Source organism: Etheostoma cragini, chromosome 21, assembly GCF_013103735.1.
Source record: "Etheostoma cragini isolate CJK2018 chromosome 21, CSU_Ecrag_1.0, whole genome shotgun sequence".
In the NCBI taxonomy this organism is placed as follows: Eukaryota; Metazoa; Chordata; class Actinopteri; order Perciformes; family Percidae; genus Etheostoma; species Etheostoma cragini.
This window is the reverse complement of record NC_048427.1, coordinates 5,385,569-5,410,016: the sequence shown is the minus strand read 5'-3', so window position 1 is coordinate 5,410,016 and position 24,448 is coordinate 5,385,569. Positions and strand designations below refer to the sequence as shown.

The 24,448-nt window shown below is 42.6% G+C and overlaps 2 protein-coding genes across 4 annotated transcripts; both read right to left on the bottom strand.

Moving 5' to 3' along the window:
* Positions 1–1,289: 1,289 nt before the first annotated feature.
* Positions 1,290–8,667, bottom strand: myoz1b (myozenin 1b). Of its 2 annotated transcripts, none has more exons than XM_034859490.1 (6): positions 8,464–8,667; positions 5,584–5,670; positions 2,480–2,646; positions 2,281–2,350; positions 1,977–2,163; positions 1,290–1,551 (listed from the first exon to the last, which is right to left on the bottom strand). In XM_034859490.1, exons 2-6 carry the CDS (start codon positions 5,666–5,668, stop codon positions 1,314–1,316), a joined length of 747 nt encoding a protein of 248 aa, XP_034715381.1. In that variant the 5' UTR covers positions 5,669–5,670; positions 8,464–8,667; the 3' UTR covers positions 1,290–1,313. The 2 variants fall into 2 exon arrangements, with proteins under 2 accessions (XP_034715381.1, XP_034715382.1); XM_034859491.1 differs by having other exon boundaries at positions 2,281–2,347.
* A 3,287-nt stretch (positions 8,668–11,954) lies between these two features.
* Positions 11,955–24,026, bottom strand: synpo2lb (synaptopodin 2-like b). 2 transcript variants are annotated; one of them, XM_034859403.1, is made up of 5 exons: positions 23,716–24,026; positions 20,652–20,803; positions 20,250–20,537; positions 19,769–20,157; positions 11,955–15,602 (listed from the first exon to the last, which is right to left on the bottom strand). In XM_034859403.1, the coding sequence occupies exons 1-5, from the start codon at positions 23,815–23,817 to the stop codon at positions 12,850–12,852; spliced, it is 3,684 nt and encodes a 1,227-aa protein (XP_034715294.1). In that variant the 5' UTR covers positions 23,818–24,026; the 3' UTR covers positions 11,955–12,849. The 2 variants fall into 2 exon arrangements, with proteins under 2 accessions (XP_034715294.1, XP_034715295.1); XM_034859404.1 differs by lacking the exon at positions 23,716–24,026 and adding an exon at positions 22,559–22,697.
* Positions 24,027–24,448: the final 422 nt, after the last annotated feature.

The window sequence follows — 24,448 nt, the reverse complement described above, 5'->3', positions numbered from 1 at the left end:
CCAGGACATCCTATAGCTGTATGATTTTTAAATAAAATTTGAAATGTGTAAATGTGTCAAATCTACCTTGGTTCAAATATGAAGAAAGAAACTAAACAAAAGGACGGTATATTTGCCATAAGTCCTTTCTATTTCTTTGAGTTACCAGTGCTGAAAGTGGTGCTGCTGGAGGGACATGTTGTCAGGACGGAGCTAAAGATGCACCACCTAAAGCCAAGCAGAGCTATTAAAACTGGATGTAACTAATCAGAATGTACCAATTCCCCCCACACTAGGGGGGATTGGGACTTGTTTTTTATCAGAGTATATTAGTTTTTTGTTTCATTGCAAAAATATATATACTGCTAGACTAATTGTCTTGTGTTGTTTTATTTGTAGTATGGCGTTTGTCTTTGTGTTGCCTCTGTTGCATCGGCCATTTAATATGTTCCACTATGTGGTAAGATTTTGTCACAGTTAGGTCAGTTTAGTCTCCACTTCTATTCAGTTCATGCAAATGTATTATATAGTTTAGCTGTGTTTAGTTGATCTCTTTTATGAGCCCTGAACTTTGTGACATGTTGTTTCATTTTTGGGCTCAATAAAAGACTACCTGCGACTACCTCATGCCTGCCAGCTCGGTCGCTCACAGTTCCTTTGTTATAGAAATACTAAAAGTTTGACATAAAATGGACTCCTCCTCTTCTTCTTCCACCTATTTTCCTCTACTGGGGCATGGGCCGCCTACAAGGATTGTCTAGCCATCTTGGTCATGAGCAAGCCGCTCCAGCTGTCCCCATATGTGGCCTGTCCCCTTAATGTTGCTGTCCAGGTCATTTCTGGGTTGACCTCTCTTCCTATTACCTTGGGGAGTCCATTAAAGGGACTGTCTGGTGATAGTGGAAGCCAGTTTGCGCAGGGTGACCTAACCATTTCCAAAACATGGACAGGGACCCTTAATATTTCTAATGTCTTGTTGTTTAAACGCTGTATGGCCCTATGCAGCTACTTGATTCATTTTGGACCTTGGAAATAGTTGTACACAAAAAGTTGTAGACTACTAGTCAGCCCCATAAATCAGACGTGCACATGCAGTGTTAACATCAGAAGCAGACAGACATTCTGTAATGGGGGACTTTATTGCATAAACAAATTGTTTAAAGAGCACATTAGCTCACTGTATGCAAAATCATAGTAAGATTCAATTGGGGAGCAAACGATTAGAAAGCACACAAGAGACCACAGGGAGATACTTTGTCCCTTTCCATCAAGTCAGTTTTAAACCATTTTGTTCTTTTTTTTGGTGTTTGTACATCTTGTGTGTGCATGCGTGTTCACAGGTCATCTGTTTCTCCGTCGAAGGGCATGTTGTTGTCCAATTCCATGTGGATGTTTGAGTTGTCCTCACTGCAGACCCAGCCGATGGGCGTGCGGTTGAATGAGGGGCGTGAGTGGATGTCGGCGTGCTGGTTGGTCATAGTCTCCGACTCCTCGGTGCCATCGTTGAGCACTGGGAGCTCAAAGGTCAACATCTTGGGCACCTTATCAAAGCCGCCAAATGGCCGCGCCGTCCTGGGGAGAGAGGATGGAGAAATGGATGCAATCGGATGAGAAGCACCAGAACGAACAATGCAGCACAACTTTATTGTCTCTTATGCTCCATTGCATAGCGGCACATTCATACCTGCACAGCTGTCATATGTGTTATCTGTTTATGACTTTTTGAACTTTTACATTTGCAAAAACAGGATACGAATTACGTACTACACTCAGAATTTATATTTGATCTGTATTTTTTTGTAGACTTTATTGTATTTTGCATATTTGTTGCGTAACCCTATGTTGTCTCTCACGTTTTGTGCCTTTATCTTGGCCAGGTTGTCATTGCAAATGAGAATTTGTCCTCCCATCAGCTTACCTGTTTAAATAAAGGTTAAATGAAAACTAAAAAATAAAACAACCTTCAGCGTAAAGCTTCAGTTAGTGTCGGTGTGTACCTGTTGAAGCTCTTGTACATTGGCAGTTCTGGGTGCATCTGGATGGGTCCCGGCATGGAGGACTTCATGGTAGCTGTCAGCTCCTGGTTGCCATGCATGGCTCGTTCCCATGGCGATATGTAGGTGCGAACATATTCCTTTCTCTTCTTCTCCTTCTCCGCCTCCTCATCTACCTTTTCCTCCCCAACTGGGACACAAACGGGCAGGGAAGAAAAAGAGAGGAAGACCAGGGAGATTAAATGCAACATTTTAATGGAAAGCCAAATTAAAAAGAGAAAAATACAAACTGCATGTGCGACCCCACCTTCTTTCTTTGGTATCTGAGGCTTTGGTGGAACCAGGGGAGGAAACATCAGCAGGTTCTCAAGATTCTGCTGGAAGACCAAAAAAAGGAAGAGAAAGTCTGAACAGTACACCCATATACACATAAGCTATGCACAAACACACACACACACACACACACACACACACACACACACTCCCTTTCTCTTCTTTACTCTTACCTTGTTCTCGTTGGTCACGATGAACTTTTCAACTCTCTGCTGCCTCTTCCTGAACAGCTTGGAGCCCTTGTTCGTGTTTAAGGAGAGCTCCTCCAGCATGGTGTCCTTGGGTGTCTTGATCTTGGTTCCCAGGTCCAGCTCAGTAGCCTCGGGATCCGACTCATCGTCTGACGGGAAAAGGGAGGAAGACAAAACGAAGGGACTAAATATGGAATTGCAGGTGGGTGCGTGCGAAGGGGTAGAGGGGAGCCTAACAACACGAGGAATACTAACCCCAAAAAATAAAATAAACAAAAGCAACCAAAAATGTATTGAACAATAAATAAAAATCATGCCTTGATGGAACCAGTTACCAAGCCTACCAATCCATTATTGCATTTGCCAGTAACAACAATCCAACTTGTGTTTATTATTTAAATTGACTGTCTGTTCATTAGTCAGTATAAAACGCAAAAGTAGATTTTAATTCAAATTTGGTGGAAATTTCTCTGATGTGAGAGGTGACTTTTTAATGCAAATTGAACAATATTTTAAAGGAATAGTTCAACATTTTGGGAAACATTCTAATTCATTTTCTTTGCTGAGAGTCAGAGGAGATCAACACCATTCTCATTTCTGTGCAGTAAACATGATGCAAATACTAGCAGCTGGTTAGCTTAGCTTAGCACAAAAACTGAAAACAGAGGGAAGCAGCCAGCTTTGTCCAAAGGTAAAACAATACACTAACCGGAATCTCTGAAATTTCAATAATGAGCATGTTATATTTTGTGAACAGAAACTGAAGAGTAAAAATGTGAGTTTAAGCTAAGCTAACAAATATGAGAGCTGTATCAATTATCTTATCTAACATAAAACCCAATAAACATATTTCCTAAAATTTCAAACTATTCCATTGAAGAATATGTAATTTGTTAACGTTAAAAGACATTGTAAAAACATTTACTCATGAACTAGAGCACATTCATGAATGAAAGGAATCGGGCTTGTGTATCCAATGATGATTTATCGCTGTGCAGACGAACAATGTTTAAGCATTTATGTGTGGTAAAGGCTTAGCGGATGTGGTACACACTCTCCGAGCTGTGCTCTCTTTTATCAGCAAAACCCATTTGGCAAATTAAAAGGTGGGTTTACATTCCACTAGATATATTGGTGGGATGGGAAAGACTGTAAAGGGCACATTCCCTGCTTCCATATTATCCTTGTTGTGATGAATTAGAGTTGAAACCTGTTGTACCGTGCTAGAGGATGTGTGTGTGTGTGTGTGCGTGTGTGTGTGTGTGTGTGTGTGTGTGTGTGTGTTTGTGTGTGTGTGTGTGTGTGAATGTGAGTGAAACCAGGGGAGTTGTAGGGGTTAGTAGGCCAAAGCGATATGGAAGAGAAGAGCACCGGGGAATGTCACGGCAGGTTTTCTGGTAGAACTGTTTATGGAGGGGAATCCTTATAACACTCTCTCTCTACTCCTTTCTTTCAGTGATGGAGAGATCTGATGGATTTTACTGCTCCACAGAGATGCTCATAAAACACTCTTCTCATCCACCACATGCACTCTGATATCACTCATAACACCTGGAGTCCAGCCATAAACCAACACACACACACACACACACACACACACACACACAAAAACACATCTATAAAGTGGGGAGTTGGCGTTGCAATACTGCAGAGAGCTGTTAGCAGTACCTAGTAAATCAGGCTTGAGCAAGTGGGTGTGTGTTAAGTGTGAGCAAAAGAGAGAGAGCGAAAGGGAGAGTGAGAGAATAATTGAGACTGTGGAGCAGAGCAAACTCTCCCATGAGGATATTGATTAGAGTATTAATTCAGAAGAAGGTGAAACTGGAGCTGGCTGCTGACTGGGAGGAAATTGAACAGACTGGGTGGACAGACGGACAGCAAACAGGCATGGGACAAATGTCAGATAGACACAGTGGCAGGGATGATGGATGGATGAGTGGATATTAACTAGAGAAAAATGAGGGATGAGCATGGTAAGCTCCTGACTGACTGACTGAAAACAGACTGGTGGACCGGTACAGATGAGTCTGCAAATGTTGACAGCGGAAGGAGCGGTAGTGAAAACAGCAAAGGACACAAATGGGGAAATACATCAACAGATTGTTGAATGACAGATGTATTCAACAATCTGTGCCCTTAGTGCTCGGACACTCCGAGCATGCTCAGATTGCAGATTGCAGAGATTGGCAGAGAATATATTATGGTTGGTAATATATTATGCAACGTGTAAATGTCAGCTTTGCCATGGTAGAAAACATAACGTACCACAGCAAGACTTAGAAGCTATAGCAGCTCTGTGAGGCTGTATTTAGTCTAGTCAGTGGTGTTTTTCCAGCAAAATGCTAATGTCAGAATGGTAAATGCTGCGGTACAATACAATTGAAGATGATGGGAATGTCATTAGTTTTGCAACAATGTGATCAATAAACCAACATGTATCGGACTGAAATTGTGACCTGATGGTGGCATTAGATGAAGTCAGAGAAGGTTAGGACAACATCGCTATCCCTAGAGCCAAGCCACTAGTGTTTGTAAAAAAATTATTAATACAAAATGTTAGAAAATAATTTGTTGCTTTAACCTTTGCACACTTTTATCAGTAGTGGACGTAGAAGTCCTACAATTACAATCTCTATCAGGTAATAGTACTGAAGTATTTACAGCATGTTGTATTTAAAGTGGAACAGCTTTAAAGTGCTCATTATGCAGAAAAAGGCCCTATGTGATTGTTTGATTGTTCTACTATAATTACATTGGATTATTAATGCATTCATGTGTAAATTTAGTCATCTGTCTAATGCCAAGATGTGAAAAATGTGACACATTTCAACAAGTACTTACATTGACTCCACTTCCGTTGCCTCAAACAAATATGGTGGGTGCAGAATCACCATCTGGTATTTGTGTTGCCTCCGATGGTGACAGATTTGTGGCTGCTTTGCCATCTGATAATGACCGTCATCCCTCCAGGAGATGCCACATGCGTGTTAAATATTGTGTTACTGCTTGGAACAAGTGTGTTTGTGTGTGTGTGTGTGTGTGTGTGTGTGTGTGTGTGTGTGTGTGTGTGTGTGTGTGTGTGTTACCATTCTGGCTAATGTTGGACAGGTCAGTGATGATCTTGGTGGCCTTCTTCCTCTTTTGAGAAGGGGCAGGAGTATTGATAGGCATGGCTTAAGAAAAGAACAGAGATATTGTGAAATCATAATCCTCATCCTCAATAATCTTCTTTGAAAAAGAACTTCACTTTTACATATAAAGAAAAATATATCCTACAGTCACATAAATCAAAATTTCACAAAGATTCTTAACTCTGGGTCAACTGAATAGCTTCTTCCGGATCTTTCAACTTCATCTCATGGTCTTGATCAGCAGATGGAGTTTGCTATACTGATAAACCCCAGTAATTATTTTTGTCAAACTACTATTTCCAAAGTCAAATGAATATTAACAGAAATTAAAATAGGTTCAGATTAAAATCTTAAATATTAGATTTGATATTAGAGATACATGTATATTTAGATTTTAATTCATTTAAAGCTGCACTAAATACTTTTTTTTTAAATAAAATTGGATCAAATGTGAAAAGTTTCATCTGTAATAAAAAAAATTAAAATAAAAAAAGACAAGGAATTATCACAGACTCTACATTGTACCCTAAGCTTTTAGCATTTTACCTCCTTGTTTTGGTTTACGACCCACAATGTTACAACCAACTGTACTCTACACACTCAACACCAAACAGCGGACACACACACAGTTAGCAACTAGCTGGTGAACATAGTGGGGCATTCAGCAGTTAAAGAGCCAGATGGAGTATTTCCCTTAAGAGTTGGTGGTGACCAAAAACTGAGTTAAAAGAGAGTGAATATTAGATTTACTTTTACCAGGTGATCAGTAAAATTACTCCACCCATTACTGTTCCTTCATATCTGCTGGAGGTGTAAATAGGCAACTGTTTGTTGCAATAACATTATTTTTACGTTTTCTGCAACTTTCTGAGGTGATCATGTTTAAGTGCCGTGGAGACTCTCCTCCAAAGAAGAAAGACAGCAATTAATGTTTCAACAAGTGCCCCTAAATGACATATGTTAACGTTCAAGTGACAAAACAGTGGACACAAGAATTATGATTATGAGTTTGGGGTGAATAGATGAGTCAACAAAACATTGGACTTTAGGAGATTACTGTTTATTTCCCTATTTCAAACCAACATGTTTTTTTTTCATCGTGCCCAGGATGGACCCAAACTTTAACCACGTTTATTACAGTAACCACGACAACAAACATCCCCCCACCTTAACAATATACCCAAACTAAGTTTCCTTAAGTCTAACCAAACTTTTGTTAATCGTATCAATTTTTCAACGATGACATGGCGGGTTTTGAAGGCACAGGGGCGTCAGATCAGAATGTACTGACAACATATTTGGTGTTTAACATAAAAGACTTGTTGCTGTACAGCTTGTTGCGCTGACCCCAAGTGTAAAAAAAATTTTTAAACTGGGGATGAGGGGACTAGGAATAACAAATTCTAGGTAATTCTAGTAATTCTATTCTTTGAGTATTTCAGTTGTATTTAATTGTAATTTTCTATAAAGCATTTTGTTCAATATTTGTTTTTTCAATGTGTTTAATAAATAAACTGACTTGACTGGATCTCATACTTTAAATGATACTTAAACAAAGTTGGTCTCTCAGGAGTTTGGCAGAGAGGATGACAGAATTAGCAGCAGTGAAATGTGATACAACAAAACTATTTTAAAATTTTTTGAAAAACATTTCAGAGGAACATCTGAATTGATTTCCAGGATATGTTTCGCTATGATAAAGTTGCCCTTCACATCCCAAATTCTAGTAAACTTTAGCAGGAACCTCTCTGCGTTCTTTACTAACCTTTAGCACACTTTAAACATCGTGTAAAGGCCAACGCACGAAGACACCAAAGTCACAATGGCAACTTGTGTCTTTTTTGTCTAACCACTGAAATGGGGGCCGGCAGTATGTTGCTGTCTATTGCCCAGGTCGAAAGCAATTATGTAAGGCTGGAGGTGAGTCCCGGTACAAGAAAAAAAGCTGCAGGGCCCGTCTGCAGGGAGAAAGGTAGTGTAATTACTTTTCATCCACTGTAATTGAAGCTGGTTTCCTAGGCTGGGATTCAGTCCTGCCATGCGAGCTATTTTTATGTACCCATGATCTATAACACTGTGTTGAGTGTACATACGTGTAAATGCACCAGCAAACACACAATTTTGCACTCAAATAGTTTCACTCTTGTGATTAATGTGAGTCAATGGTTGTGGATTAATAGCAAGAGATTACAGGTGTTTTTGGATGTTTTGGGAAAAGTCAAGATGGGGGCAAACTGCTGTGCTAAAGGTGACAACGGGAGAGACACGAGGGCCTGGGTCCTGTTACCGCCTCCCTGAGTGAAGAGGCGCTCCTGTCCCCCCATGACCAGACTGTTTTAGCTCCTGATAAATCTAAAGGGGACAGCTGGGGAGGAAGGACATCAGTAAGCACATTCCCAAATACACACATGCATCCATACCCGCAGACTAAAAACTCCACAGCAGAGGGCCACATTCCTCACCTACCACAGTGTTAGGTACAGTAAGAGCTGGTGGAAGAAACTGACAGACATCTACAAGCTGGCTCTTGTGATTCAGATTTAGTTTCATTGATATAAAAATGACCCAACAAATTGTAAAAATCTGCAATAAAACTGTTTAAAATTTATTTATTTATTAATTTATCCACTCACAGAGGCATCCACAGGCCATATATGGGGCCTTCTCCCGCAGCCACAATCTGCATTTAAACTGAACTGTCCCCTTGTACTCAGAGGATCCCGAATTATTTGACAACTGTGCAAACCGTAGGTGCTAGATAATCCACAAACACTCAAGGCATGTGTCAGACGTCTTTATCAATGCAATCACACATTATCACCTCTAATGTCTTACCTAAGACCGATATATCCACAGGAAGACACAGGTCCCAGACGGTCCCAGATAAAAAAATTTGGCTCAGAGGAATATAGATTCCCAGGTAGATTTGTTTCCCAGAGTTTGTATATACTGCCTGGCCTCCTCTTCGCCCCGGAGAGAGTGAAACCCTATGAGCAGGGCGGCTCCAGTGGTATGGACCTGGCTGCGGGGGTGGTAGGAGGGGTGGGGTGAATTGAGTAAGGGGTAAAAGGAGGTGGGTGTGGTGTTTCGAGACCAGAGGTTGGTAATATAAGTGACAATAACGATGATAACGATAATGATTTTTTTCTATCTACTTTATTTGTAAAAGAAAATCAAAGAATGGGAAATTGTCAAGACGTCACATAGCTCAAATATATTCTGTAGGTATGTCACCTCTTTCTGAGGGCTGTTTGAAAATGTTGTATCATCACTTCATCACTTTTGGTCTTCAGCCCGGACTTTAAAACAACCAGACGAGTTGTGAATTGGTATCTTAGGGAGTATGTCAACTTTTAAAGACCTGATCAAGTTAAAGTCAGCAGATGCTACTGAAACGCTGAGGTTCAGCGTGATGATTTCACTGAATTCCTCCAGCTTGTAAACACCTGAATCATTGGTCCTAGCTCCAATCACAGGGGAACAGGGTCTTTAGACAAAATGACAAACAACTCAAGAGAAGAGAGAAGAAAATATGGTTCCTGCAGTTATTTTCTTCCCTTGTCACTCGGTATTACGTGCTTAAGGGCATTAATGCTTTTGTCAATGTGTTTTCTTTGCACAGTCTCTTCATTTATCCTCCTTTAACTTACAAATGTGTGACTTTATTCCTCGTTTGTGCTTGGCAGCAGTCATCCATGTATCCTCATGTCGGTCACAGTTCCTCTGCAGTACCCTGCTTCTGTAAATCACGTTTTTTTTTTTTTAATTTTGTGTAATCGCGGGAAAAAATGCTATAAAGGCTCTATATTTCTCCGCTGTGTCCCTTTCACAGTTTTGCTTAGTTAGTAAACAAACATTTGTTCAGCCAACTGGGAAGGATTGATCATCTGGAATGGCAAGAATTTCTTCAGTGAGTTGGATTATAACACTGACAAGAAAATGTAAAATCTTTATATTTAGATAATAATTTTTTAACTCACAATTTGAAAGGGTTTGCTCAAGTGTTAACAACAGAGTAAAAAGATAAAAGACAGTGAATATTGAACTTAAATTCATCAGGTGTCCAAAACATGACTCCAAAGGAATGTTTCTCCATTTCTCTATATCAACATGTTAGCATGTTCACATTTGCTATTTAGCTCTAAACAAACGTACGCCTGAGGCTAATTGGGATGTCTTTAGTTTTGAAGGTATTTATAGTAACTTAAACCAAAGTATTGGACATGTGACAAAATGATCTAAGGGATCACCAAAGTCCTTACAATTCATCCTAAAGGGGAACATGAATATCTGTGTTTGCAAAACGTTTACCTGGTGGTGGCACTACATGAAAAGCCAGAAGATCACCAAGATCTGTAGGATTCATCCTTAGGGGAACATGAATGTCTGTTCATATTTACTGTAATGACATCTAAGATAGCTCAGCGTAAATTCTTTCAGGAAGACCTAACACTTAATCCCTGCTCTCTTCCTAAATGGAATTAGCTGTTGGAGGCGTTCACCTTCCTATTAACCAAGCAGATTTGGCCACAAATTCCAAGGGCCAATCCCAGCATCACAACCCTGCTTTAAATCTGTTTCTCTCCCTGCTTCTGTCAGCTGTCATTTCAGGCAAAGCGTGCAACCTTCCAACTCCCCTTCCACTTCCAGTCATCGTCACCCAGAGGCATTCTGGGTCTTCCTCCTGCTGGACGCTGGGTCCACTTCTTTGATCTGGTCTTCGGGCTCGAACGCTGCCACCACCAGTGTCTAGACTCCTCCGGGGGGGATTGTCTTAGCTTCCTTACCCTTTTTACAAATTATTCTATACCAACACAGTCTAAAGCTCCAAAGACTACATTTTATCATGCTTATGTAAAAAAACTTCTGCATATCTTTGGGGCTATGCCACAAGCGGGGATAAAAATCACCCCTGCAGTATGCAAGTCCTGAAATTGGATGGGCCAGGTGGCCTTGATACAGATGTGTGTGTCTGTGTGTAGCTTGATTGGGAATATAACTCCTAGTTAGAAGGTGTATATCCAAAATGGCTAGTAATACTTCATCAAGCCAAACAGATCAGTTAATGATGCATTATAGAACATTAAAGAAACTCTGAAATGATAGATCCACATGAGAGTGAGAACGACCATCTTTTGTCCATTTTCTGACGTGCTAAACCCTGACCCTTGACCCCAAACACTTGTATAAGTTGACCCAGAATCACGGTGAGAGGAAAGAGCCTCTTTGACAGAACAGTGGGAGGAGACAGGATGTACGAGGGAGCAGCGCTTCCCCTCCACTCTTGATCACATTGTAAAAAAGCCATCAGAATTAAGCGTTAAGCACTGGGCCAAATAGCTGGAGATTAACAGCTCAAAAATACCGCTAGGTGAAATGGTCTGTTTGTGTGTGTGTGTGTGTGTGTGTGTGTGTGTGTGTGTGTGTGTGTGTGTGTGTGTGTGTGTGTGTGTGTGTGTGTGTGTGTGTGCGCAATTGAGTGAGAGAGAACTAATTAGGTAATTTGGCCAGTAGTTGAAAGCACCACTTCAGTCATTACTATAAGTGCAGCTACAGCTTTAATGTATTTCTAAAATCCAGTGACCTAGTTTGTAGAAATGATTTGTGTGTGTGTGTGTGTGTGTGTGCGTGTGTGTGTGTGTGTGTGTTGTACCTTCCACTAGCACAGCAGCTAAGCTTACCAGTGGACTTGAACTGGACTGAAGTTAGCAGCTGAAGTTAGCAGCTGAAGTTAGCCGCGTCCGTCACCTGATCCCTGTCAAGGGTTAGAGGTTAAATCCCTTTCTGTGGCCATGGTTGGGTTTCATAGCTCCAAAACCATCGGCTGGCTGTCCTGAAATGTTGGCCTACAACTGTAATGATAAGATGATTCTAAAATAGAAGAATTAGAAAAAGGATGCATGCACACATGTTGAAATCATTTTTCCACAGTTTACAGTTCACTATCTGTGAAAGTCTAATTAAAAGTATCAAAATATATTAGATAAAATGGAAACCCTGACAGGTTTATTACTGTTGATTTGAATGTAAAATGTGTGATGTGACAAGGGAGGAAACCATAAACTATGATGGTGCAACATGTCTAGATGACAGATCCTACAGTGCCACCATGTGGTGAAAGTCTAAAAAAAACCTTGATGGCTATTATCACTTATAAAGTGTGTATTTGATCTCTAGACTACTTAAATCCGAAGAGATCAAATAAGCTTTTAGACCTGTTGGTAAATGCCTGAAACAGAAAAAAGGGTAAAAACTAACAGGAGGAGGAATTACTGGGGCCCGGTGTGGGAGCGGGTGACACAAGCAGAAACAGAGTGACAGTTGGGGTGAGTCATGTCTATTTTTATTTAGCCGCATGTCTCTGTGGAAAACAGCTAAACTGACATGTAATACAACTCTTGTTTCATATAAACAGATCTGAATCAAGGCTACTGTATGGCTTCACTTCTTAATGGCAGCTTTGCTCTTCACCCTATGAAAAAAAACACAGAAAACAAAGTACACACTGCTGCAGAGTGCAACTGCAAAAAAAGACACTCAAACACAAATCCTTAGAATATAAACAGAGGGGGAATTACAGTACTCAAATATGTTAGTAATGCAACGTCTCTGATATAAAAAGGCAGGATGGCAACATGTACTGTAGGATGTTTAAAGGTTATGAAGTTATGAGTCAAATCTGGATCTTTTAAACCTCATCAGACATTGTTTCTATTATGTCACTTCATCAGAGCTTTCCTTTTAATCTCTTTAGCATCTTCGACCAAATCTCTCTCCCGACTGTCTTGTCTTTTCACATCCTCTATTCTTCTTTGTTTAAACTTCATGATTCAATAATACAATTGAACAATATTGATGGAACTTTATTTTAATTTCATCCAGCATCTCTTTCTGACTTTTCAATCTGCCGTTAATATCCATTTCTTTTTGACTTTTCTCAGGTTTTCACACTACATTTCCTTTGCCCGACACAGTTCCCACTAACTACAGCCAAATGCATTGGATAAACGAGTCAACAAGATTAAATGTAAGCGATAAAATGTGCTTTATGTGTGGCTGATCCAACCAGATCTTGTAATAAAAATTTGTCTGGTAAAACCCCAAGGTGCAGCCCTGAATAACATTGTTACAGTACCAAAAACTCATGGACCTGTTTTAAAAAAGAATGTTGCTCTATGTTCCCACAGAGCCATGGCTTATCATGTCCAGACTAGAGTCTTTTCAGTGCATAGTAGATCCAGGGCGCCAGACGCAAGGCTGAAGACCCAGGTTGGAAGTGCTGAACCTGGGTCTGGGAACCCTGTTAGGTTGCGTGCTGCTGAATGCAGGTGGAGAGGCACCAGTGTGGCCCATGGGACTCAGATCTGGGGAACTCTTGAACTGCCTGGTGGCCTGTGCGCTGCTGGAGGGCTGAAGGTGGCAGAAAGTAGGAGACTGGAGTGGATTTGGAGCAGGAGCAGCAGAGAAGGTGGGAAGCTGAGGAAGTGGAGCGGTGGGGGCAGGGGGAGGTAGAGGAGACAGAGGGGAGGTGGCCCACTGAGGTTGGTAGGGTTGGGTTTGAGGCTGATAGGGCTGGTAGGGGGCGGGGACAACAGTAGGTGGAGGAGATGTGACATCAGAGTGCCACAGGGGTTCTCCGAGTGTCGTAGCAGATCGAGGTGCAATAACTTTGAGGGCGGGCCCTGTGGATGTTGGTGGGGGCGTGGAGAAGCGCTTTACCTCATATACTCGTGCTGTCTTCTGAGGACTTGTCAATCCTTTCTGCTGCTGATAGGTGGAGGTGTCCATGGGAACCCCAGCCCCATAGCTGAACAATGAAGAGTTGAGCTGGTAGGGCCGGTGGCTCATAATGTCCACAGCTTTGAGGCCTTTTTTCTGCCCTTTAGATCCAGCTGGTCCAGACTTTGTGACCTCAGGCTTCTTTTGGGCCTTCAGAGGGCAGGAGGGGGAAAGAAGGGGGTTGTAGTTGATGGGAGGAGGAGCACGGATGCTGGACGAGTACTTCCAGGTCGAAGGGAGAGAAGGCGTTGGTGAGGACTGCCTTGTCTGGGCAGAAGAGTAAGGTGCTGCAGCAGCAGAGGGGGATCGCTCCACAACGTACTGATCCATCCTGTTCTGCCTGCGGGCAAACAGCTCACCTCCCTTCCCTGCCAGCTGTGGCACCTGAGGGCTTTGTGGTTTGGGAGCTACAGGAGGTGGCCTGGATCTTCGCTGAGCTTGCATGAAGTTGCAGGCCTCTGCCCCGAGTCTCAGCCAGTCCTCCTCAGGCCCCGACTCATGTCCGGTCTCACCACTGGGTGTAGCTCCAGTTTCAGCAGCTGGGGTTCTCACAAAGTGGTCATCCATGTTCTGGACCATTGAAAGCAAGTCAGGGTTTGGATTAACATCTTTGTTCTGGACTGCACAGAACATTGGCTTCTTGTTGCTACGGCAACGGGCATCGTGCAGGATGCCGGTGCGAGCGGCAGGGACCGAGATGCGCTCCTCTCGTGTCCCCAACGAACCGGCACCCGGAGGCTGGGGTGGTGGGGCAGTTTCCATGGCAGCATAGGGCCCAGGAGTCACTGCACCTGTCATGTTGATATAGGGGTGGACAGCTGGAGATGGAGAAGGATGGGCGGGAGTAGGACAAGGAGGAGGGGTAGGTTGGGCATGAAAGGAGGCCTGAGTCAGATCAGGGGGATGAGGTGGGGAGATGGGAGAAGCAGAAATGCAGGTGGAGGGAGGTGGATAAGTTGGAGCAGGAGGAGAGGGAAATGGCTGTAGAGCTGGAGCGGAGACGGGTTGAGCAGGTGATGGACAGAACAGGTTACTTTGAGCTGCAGAAGGAGAGAACGAGATGGAGGGTGAAGCATACACTGCAGGCTGAGGTGAAAACGTTGGTGGATTTGCGGCCGGCTTGGAAAAAGGTGCAGAAGACAGAGAGGAGGGAGGCGAGAGAGCTGAGGGGGGAGAGTTAACAGAAGGGGGAGTGTTGTTGCTGTTGTTAATTCTTGGAGGGATGTACAGAGAGGTGCTAGACACTGCTCTCCTTGCATCTGGCCCTGATGGATAGTGAGTAGGTTGGATGGTCACCATGGAGACAGCCGCCCCGGGTTTGGTCGCCATGGTCACGGCTGTGGGTTTTGGTAGTGGAGGGCGGAACATCACAGACGTTACAGATGCACGGGAAGTGGCAGGGCCTGGGGTGAAGGGGCGTGCAGTGCGGTTTAGAACACTTGGATTCAGGTGATGATCTAAATCTGTGATTGGGTTAGGACTAAGATTAGGGTTAGGACTACAATTAGGGTTGCCATGTTGCCCATTTTGATTTGGAAGGGACGTGTGCGAGGGGGCGCTCAGAACAACACTAGCCCGACTTACAGCTACCAACACCCCATTGGTGAGAGCCACAGCTGGAGGAGACATGTGCGCAGTGGGGTCACTGATTGGCTGCTTTGTAATGCTGTTCTCCAGCCTTGCGCCCTGATAGGCTGAGCTCTCCAGCCCTGAGACCTCCAACCCTGGGCTTTGATTGACAGAGCTCACAAGTCCTGGAGTGTGATAGGCTGAGATGTCCAGCCCAGCGTTGTGCTTTGTTATTGGCGTTGTGGGCGTTGTTGGAGTACTTGGTGTGGTTGATGGGCAGGCAGAGCTTTTCCTGTCCAGCACGTCTAGATACCCGGTATCCCACGTAGAGTCAAAAGATGCTGAGAATCCCTCTTCATCAACTTCTGAGCCACTCAGGATGGAGCTTCCTCCTTCCTCTTCCGTCTCCCCTCCTGTGTCTCCTTCTGTCTCGCCTCCTCTATCTTCCTCAGCTTTGCCAAAGCAGGTCAGCGTGTACTTCTTGGCCCTCTGCCGGCGTTTCTTGAACATAAGCACCCCTTTCGAGTTGGGGTTGGGAGCATCAGTCAGCAAAGAGGCAATGGATCGGCATTTAGTTCGAGCTTCTTTCACCTGTTTTTCCACCACACTCTCCCCACGATGCAACTCTGCAAGACAGAGAGAGGAAAGAGAGGGAGACCAGAATAAATATGCTGAAAGAGAGAGGAAACAAAGGAGAGAACCAGCTCACTGACTGAGAGCAGTGGCAGATTTATACGGTATTGTCACAGTGAGAAGCAGCTATGAGGATTACCAGCGATGGACAGGAGTGTGTGTGTTGTGGATTTAGAACAAAGAATTCCTGCTGCTTTCCAAAGTTATGTCACACACCCCTGGACGTTTAGATCAAAGTGTCTCTCCTTCACAAATCCATGTGTGTGTGTGTGTGTGCGCGCGCGCGCGCGTGTGTGTGTGTGTGTGTGTGTGTGTGTGTGTGTGTGTGTGTGTGTGTGCGCGCGTCGCTGCTTAGTCCAAGGCTATTTGAGTCTTTTTAGTACCCTGGTTCACCTCACATGAAAATCCTCTGTACATAACTGTAGTCTGATGTACGCCACTGAGCACACACATTCACATAGTATATAACATTTATACGGAGACACACAATCCTTATACTCAAGTTGATGTTTTAGTTGCAAAGTTCAGATATTACTTTTGCAAAGACTTGACATAACAAGGTTTCTAGGAGAACAACAGTCTACAGCAATGCCAGTGGCTGTGTTGGACTTGTGCGTGAAGTGAGCTACAGTATATGCTAACACATTTTAGTTTAGCATAATAGCATTTGTTAATTAGCACTAAACACAAACAACACAATTCATCATAATGGGAACATGAACATCTGGACCAAATCTTATAATAACTTATCTTATTTTTTAGACATTTCAATCAAAACTAAAAATATGAAACTCATGATGGCACAAGAGGAAAAGTAACCAAAGTTACCAAATTTCCTCCCGATCCATCTGATAGTTATTGTTGTTTCAGTCTGGACCTACCCACAGACTGGCTTTGTCATCCCACTAGCAGACCTAAACATAACTATACATATTTTGTAACTTTTTGTTCCATTTACATTTTTAGCATTATGTTTTCGGCCAACAACAAGCAACATAGCTTCATTAAGTTGATAAAGCGTCACAGTATAGACACATTGACTTACACAATCTTTCCATACAGTGTAAACCCACAAAATAAGATGCACAATCACAGTTTGAGTAAGTTATTCTCACGTCTAAATCAGGATCCCCAGTCAAGTCCACTGAGCACAACAATGAAAAATAACCTTGACATCATGTAATGGTCAACGTTCTAAGGTGCCGACACATCATAAACATTAAGTAGTTCTTCTTAATATGAAAAAGAAAATTACCTGTAATTTCAGAAAATCCCTGTATAAGTGAAGTGTGTGTACATGAAAGGGATATAATGGGTCTTACCTGCGTACACGGTGTGTGCGACTGTGTGTCCATCTACGTCTGAACCTGAAGGAGATGTGAGGTCCCTCATCTCACTAAAGTGAGTGTATGTGTGTGTGTGTGTGTGTGTGTGTCCTTAAAATCCCTCAGGCCCTCCCACACACACCCTCACAGACTCGAGTTCTGCACTGAGTGGGGAACTGTTTAGTGTCTTCCAGCTTTTTTCTCGGGGCACAGGCCATGTACAGACCTTTGTCTGTGTTCAGCAACCCAAACCAATGCATGATGTCAACCCCCTATTCCTGTCTGTCTGACAGACATCACACACCTGTCCAGTCTCTGTCTCACACACACAAACCCACACCAACACACACACACACACACAGGACAGGAAGACCCCTCACTGGAGGATATTTAGCTAGTGATGTCACTGAGTTTGTGTATGTGTGTTTGCATGAGTTCATTAAGCCAAATATAGTTTATAGAGGAAAGCTAGGGCGTAACTCTTTACTGATGTTGCTGTTCTCTCCTGCTGACACTTCATGCCTAACAACTACTGCACACACAGACACACAACTCTGTGGCAGCAGAGCTAACAAGCTGTGTGTGTGTGTGTGTGTGTGTGTGTGTGTGTGTGTGTGTGTGTGTGTGTGTGTGTGTGTGTGTGTGTGTGTGTGTGTGTGTGTGTTTGTGTGTGTGTGTAACGTAAGAAAGGACAGGTCCCTAAACACCTCACAATTTGTCCTATGGTAAATCCCTAATCCAGGTCATTTATCCCCTCATCACGACATCATTTGCTCATGAGGAGTCACAACTCTGTCACTGCATAGCTATTCAGTTTGATCAGCTGCAATCATTATTGCCTTGAAATAATAAGTTTGTTTTGGTAATTATTAGGTTAATACAACTTTTTTTTTTAAACTGTATAATTTTATTGAAGGAATAGCTCAACATGTGGTGAAATACTCTTATTTGCTTTCTTGTCAGGAGTTAACTGACATGATTGATCAAATGTTTGCATTTTTTCACTTTAAGCCAGTTGATCCCAATCATTTGCTTCTGACCCATTACTACACAGCAACATCAATTTACTATTGACTTTTTTAAGGCCTATAGAAAAAAAACACTTGTTTTCATGCAGCAGTTTAAATACTCTCATTTCCTATCTCAGTCATCCTTTCACAACCCCAAATTCATCTTGCACACCTTTGTCTACCTTTGTAAATGAATTGTTTATCCTATAAAATACCAAAATCTGTTGAAAAATGCACAGCATACCGTTCCACACCCAAAGGGGACAATTTCAGACTTTTCTGTCCGATCAACCGTTCAAAACACAAAGATATTTTATTTACAATAATACAAAGAAGAAAATAATACATTCTCACATTAGAGAAGCTGGACCCAGCAAATGTGTGGCATTTCTATTGGCAGATAACTTAAATAAACTAACTTGATTCATTTTCTGTTGATTTACTAATCAGCAAATCGACTATTCGAATTTCCGCACCAGAATCAAATACATTTTACCGGTACCTAGCCTACTGTGCACATGTGGTAAGAAACACACACACCACAACTTTCACATACACACACATTCATGCTAACAGTCATACATCACATATTCAGCTGTGTGGCCTTTGAGTCAAAGTCTTTCGATCAGAAGCTTAAATGCCTATAAATACACTCAGTGAGGCAAATGCTCCAAATACTGACAGAACAGATGGACTGCTGTTATGGGGGTCAGAAGAGAGAAGGAGGGGGAAGGTGGAATACCTCTGCAGGTATCTGGTATATCTCACCCCATCACCGCAAGCCTGTAAATGTAACTGGATGCTCCAGTTATAGAAAGCCACCACTAGAGGGTAATCTAACTATTGATACGCTTTCAAGACTTCAAAGCTGATGCTTTCAGAGACACCAAGAAAATCTTTTGAATTTAAATTAAAATGCAAAAACACTGTGGTCAAGACTTAAATAGGCGCTTCACCATGAGAAACAAGAAATGTACCTGTTTTTGCTTAGTAGCTTGTGTGTCAAAGTCAAATTTGATAGACTAAAAAGTTTGGATCCAACAAAACAAACTCACGTCCATGATCCAAGGTGTATTTAGCAACAGTAATGGTTTGGAAATCTTATGGGTGGAAGTGAGATACACATTCATGGTATGCTGTAAAGGACTATAATTAGAGTTGTATCTCAATCATACATTATTTTCCAAAATAACTGTGATGAAGCGGCATAGTAACCATTCAAAAAAAGATCATGGTAGCCTCTAATGCATCTGAGTGGTGCGTTTTCCAAAATTAGGACTAATGTTTTCCATAAACCCTGTTGCTTGATTCCTCAAACAGGACATTTAACTTTTTGTCATGACCTTTCTAGTGTTTCAACTATGCGGCATGTTTGTGTTTTCTTTGGATTTACAGAAGAGAATTAAAATGTTGGCTGGGATCAGCCTTTAACTTATTTCACAATAAGTCAAACTGACTTAGTAGCATACAACCATGATTATCCTCATTTGATTTCAGTTCTTCAGGTAGCAATGCTAAAACTGTTGCACATATTGTAGCAATCCTAGCTTTAAAGGAGTCTTCTCTTTCAATCACATGTCTGTACTTCTGTGCACTCAGACTGGCTATGTATGTTTTTAATAACATGTATGTAGATTTAAGATGTTGTAAAAAAATAACGTGTGTTAATAACAGCTTGTTTGTATGGTTTATTTTCACTCATTGTATGCATATGTAACTTTGTATATGAAATTTCTTTTTCCTTGTAAACGATTTTGTTATGTCCAGATTATTTAGCCTACTTGTAACAGTGGAGTTCAGTCTTTTATGAAGATGTATACTCACTAGCTTGTCGTGCTTTGTCCATGTAGGTGGTGGAAAGCTCGCTGTCGACTGGGGTCTGCTGAGGTCCCACCATGGGCACCAGATATTTACCAGAGCCCGACATCAGAGCCTCTTTCGCCCGTTCAGGAGACACGAGCGGTGGGCAGGCCAGCCCGATGCAGCCCCCCGCCTCTTGGAAGCCACTGTCCCCTTCTCCCTCCGCCTCCATCAAGCCCTGATCAGGGGTCGGTGTGAGTGTGTGAGGAGTTAGAGTGTGTGATGTGTGTTCTGGGGTGGTCCACTCAGTCTGGAGTGGTTGGAAGATGAGCTCTCTGCGAGGGACGCCAGGAAGACACTGACCGTCCCACTGCCCCTGCATGGAAACCACTGCATCTGTGGCACTCTCATACCTAGAGGAAACACAAAACACATCACAGATTATAACACAGCGGAAACCTCCCAGGATATAGTATATTTAGAACAGGAGGTTTTCATGTCTTACCCACTCATCTCTGAGGTCTCCTCCTCTTCTTGCTTGTCATAGCGCGCAGGTGAGCGTGCGTGAGGAGGTGTGCGGTGGTGGCGACGGTGCGTGAGTGACTGTGTGTCTGCGTCACTGTCTGTCTCTCCGTAGTAAGCCTCGCTGTCTGGAGGGGAAGTGATTCCCCTGGGTACTCCAGTGGGGGAGAGGATGGAGGAACGGTGAGAGGGCAAGGGACCAACGGGGGGAGACAAGACCCTCATAAAGGAGCGGGGCGATGCAGATGAGGAGTGGAGATCAGAAGGGGCCCTGGAAACATACAGATGACTAATTATGAAAATACAAAACATGCATCAACTTGTTTGTTATCGCTTCATGTAACAAAGACGGTGTGATGTTCTGCATGGGTGTCCGTGCTCTGACCTTTTAACCCTCAGCTCGAGTGTAGCGCTCTGTGCATCTATGAGCCCCATGGCCTGAGCATGACTGAGCTCTGAACACATATGGTCGCCAATGGCAACCAGCTCGTCATGCTCCTTCAGTCCAGCTTTGCATGCTTTGCTGCGCCTGCGTACCTGCAGAGAGGAAAGGGGTTAATAACACATAAATACTTGTAAAATGCTATGATGACATAAATATTCATGGTGGCTTTAAAGAGCCTGAAAACACATTTTCTTTTCAGCTTTTCACTATGAGTGAGGGTTTTCTACATTAAAGAATTATTTTCTGCCAAAGTTTGAACACATTATTTCAGTTCATGAGAGATTTCAGAATTGGTCTGTGATCTTCTCACTGACCACAGTTAGGATTCAGGACTATTTGAATAAATCATATAAAATCTGATGACAGCTGAAGGCTCGTTTGTTCATGATGCCAGTCCACTGTCAGTTGAAACTGATCAATCTGGATGAAGCATATTAACAGATTTATTTAGTGTTAAACTCCCAATAAATGTTAAATAAGTACTTTTTTCTAATCTTGGTTGAGTGCTCTTTTCTTATTGGTCAATTATTTCTGAATAACACACCGTTGCTTTGGACACAGTTAAGATTGTCACTACCCGATGTGAGTCAAGTGCAGATGTGAGTTGCGCATGCTCAGATTTAAACAGTTTGCGTCATAAGTGTCATACTGAAATTTGTAAATTAATCCATAAAATAATACGATGGACACAATTTTAAAAGTGTTTTAGCTATCTATGATTGTTTCGATTGCTAAAGTTAGCACTAAACACCATTTAACTGACAACCTTGTTGTGTTTGATTGCTAGCTTGTAGCCAGCAGTGAACAAACTTGGTTAAGTAGGCTAAGTCCATTTTTACCGTGCTGACTTTACAGAAGTCTCTCGTTAGCATCTTTTATGCTACTTGTCGGCAAATGACGCATGCGTGACTCAAATCTGCACTCAAATAAATAAAATCATTCTAAAATCTATTTTTTGTCAAAATAAATCTTGATTTGTTTATTAAGTAGCTGTGTATGCATATAATGTAGAGCAAGCGGGTCATCATTGCGAATTAAACCTTTTCAGGCCGAAGAAGGAACCCTCTTCTTTGTGTCGGGGTCCTGCGTCACCCTGTCACAGCTTACAGCAATAATGACCCGCTTGCTTTACATAATCCCTCTTCACCCTGTGAGTCCTACAGATTGTATCGTGTGAGTCAATCAGATCATTCAAGGATTTAAAGCTCAACAACCAATGAACAGTGTTCAGCAACAGGCGGCTCTCCTCTACTGCCAGCCATCCATGTCCCCAAATCAAAATAACTTGTGAAGTCATGCAGCTGTTCCCTGGAGGTCGCTAAGAGATGATGTCATAGGATTCTTCAGGAAGTATGTCTGTGGCGGGGTGGGTGATAGATGGGAAGGCTAGTATTCCTGTCCTCTACTTTGCAGTTTCCTTTATAAGTAGAAGATAAGGCTCTCACCTCTGTCTCCTCACATACACACACCAATACACACAGCTTATCACTGTACAAAATGTTGAGAGGAGGAAAGTGTGTTTCCATAACTACTTGAACTGAGAACACAGTATTTGCTTTTATCAGTGTCTCTTGACCCAATAATCCTACTGTGGCGCCACACAAACACATGCAAGGACAAGCAATCTTGTAACTTTCCCACTAAGAAACAAATGTATACACACAGCACAAGTGAACATCATGAAAGAGGGAGTTTTAACAGCTGCATCGCCGCTCTGGGTGCCTGTCATTCACCATATGTTCCCCACATACCCAAAATAAAACCTTGAAGGAGAATCAACCACATTCCTAGACAAACGAAGAAAGACAGGCGATACTGTGATTGGAAAGACAGAAGAAAATATTTACGATAAGATAACACAAGACAGGACAGTGTACGAGTGTGTGAGGCTCTGTGTGTGAACAAGGGGCCTTTTTCCATGCTCAGTTTCCAGTTCCTCTTAAATGAGCTATTCTGATCCTCCAGTTTGTGCTCCATTCCCAACTGGGCTTATCTGAGGTATGTCCAACCACCACACACACAGACGACAGGTCACACACACACACACATACACACACACACACAAATAAGAAGAAGCACACACTGATCAAACTCTCATCTAAGGAGACTTTATCTGCTTGAAATTCCTGGATAAAAAAAGGTCTTTGGTGCCAAAGCCACTCCCCCTCCATTTTGTGTCAGAGGTCATGCCGGCTTATGAGTGACCGGCCAACTTTTATCATCAGTGTCTCATTCCTCTTCTCCAGAATAGATTTTCTTATTAGAGACAACATTTTGTACGGTCAACAGTATGCAGTCTCTGATACTCTAGATTGCCATCAGGATGCAGTCGATGAAACCCGAGTCAAGATCAATCCCTTAGCATGTGTTCATGCTGTTCTTTGACCCACAAACCCAACTGAATCACAGCAAGGCAAATTTAAAATTGGCAGCACCCAAATGAGAGAATTGTAGTATATCCTTAAAGTACTGTTGTAGAGTTGTACTGAAGTAACTTTAACTTTTCTGATTAGAGTTAAACGTGAAACAACATCCTGATTGATATCCTGATTATAAGCCTTTCAAAACAAATATTACCTTGCCAATTCAATGATGCTCTCGGAACTAAGGAAATTCTTGTCCTTCGAAAACTAGCCGACCAACCACAAGTGAAAGTACATATACTGACTTGCTTGTGTGTGAAAAAGCTAGACGATTACACTCACATGAGCACATGTATTTATCTTTTTCACACCCCTAGAAATACCCAGAAGCTACGGAAATTTATTTTCATAGTGACACCAATGCAATGAGCTAATTCATTTATTCAGATTTTATTGACTATAAAGTTAATGACCAAAGCTTGAATTACAAACACAACAAACCATAGGACTGACCATCAAGGCCTCAAACCACAAGCAACAGCTGAAGTCTCTATTAAATCCATCTACTCATGTTACTACCTTGGCAGTGAGTCTTTTCTTCAACATACTCTATGCACACACACTTATAAGCTTCATCGTACCTTGGCCACCTGTAGAGGTTTTTGCTGCTCTGCTCCTCCCTGCAGTCTGAAGCCCCATGGGGAACCCCCTGAGAGAGAGACAACAATCTCCTCAGCTACCATCCCTGCTCCCTGCTCACAGCCTGCTGTGTGTGTGACTCTAACTCAGTTGCTCTTTCTTTCTTCCGTTCCTCACACTCTGCGAGTATCAATGATTGAGTGTGAGGCTTCTGCCTCCCGCTCCTGTCGGTGACCACGGCAAATCCCTTTAACCATGAGGAGACAGGGGGTGGCTGGCTTTCATCAGCTTACACTGGAATGCTGTGTCGGAGGGTGGGCAGGGTGAGAAGGGGTAAAATCTTTTTGCTGTGTGTGCGTGTGCGTGTGTGTGTGTGTTCATCCTCTCTCGTATTCAACACTTGCCATGTCACTCTCAAACACTCTGTACAGGATGGGATGTTTGCTGATAAACCCTCCCAAAATAACCACTGCCACCACTCCCTCTTTGACCCCCAGCTCAGCCAGTCTGGCCAGCAGCCGCAGCTCACAGATTTGTCTTCTACTGCCCACAACACGCCAACCTTAAAGCACAGACGGAGGAATGTTTCAGGAATTTCAGTTGGTTTACTCTCTATACAATGTATTGGCGGGATCAGAATGGACACTAGATGGAGGTGACCTCCTAGGACTTTTTTTTTCTTTTCTTTTTTCATACAGACATCAAGAAAGACAATTTAACACAGAAAGCCAGCCT

What these genes read in the sequence shown, in the direction of transcription:
- synpo2lb (XM_034859403.1), bottom strand. Translation starts at nt 23,817, where the DNA reads ATGGTAGCTGAGGAGATTGTTGTCTCTCTCTCAGGGGGTTCCCCATGG. An exon ending in AACCTCTACAGGTGGCCAAG is followed by an intron (nt 20,804 to 23,715) that starts GTACGATGAAGC and finishes TCCTCTCTGCAG; the next exon opens with GTACGCAGGCGCAGCAAAGC. An exon ending in GAGACCTCAGAGATGAGTGG is followed by an intron (nt 20,158 to 20,249) that starts GTAAGACATGAA and finishes TGTTTCCTCTAG; the next exon opens with GTATGAGAGTGCCACAGATG.
- myoz1b (XM_034859490.1), bottom strand. Translation starts at nt 5,668, where the DNA reads ATGCCTATCAATACTCCTGCCCCTTCTCAAAAGAGGAAGAAGGCCACC. An exon ending in TCGTGACCAACGAGAACAAG is followed by an intron (nt 2,351 to 2,479) that starts GTAAGAGTAAAG and finishes TTGGTCTTCCAG; the next exon opens with CAGAATCTTGAGAACCTGCT. An exon ending in TCAGATACCAAAGAAAGAAG is followed by an intron (nt 2,164 to 2,280) that starts GTGGGGTCGCAC and finishes TTTGTGTCCCAG; the next exon opens with TTGGGGAGGAAAAGGTAGAT.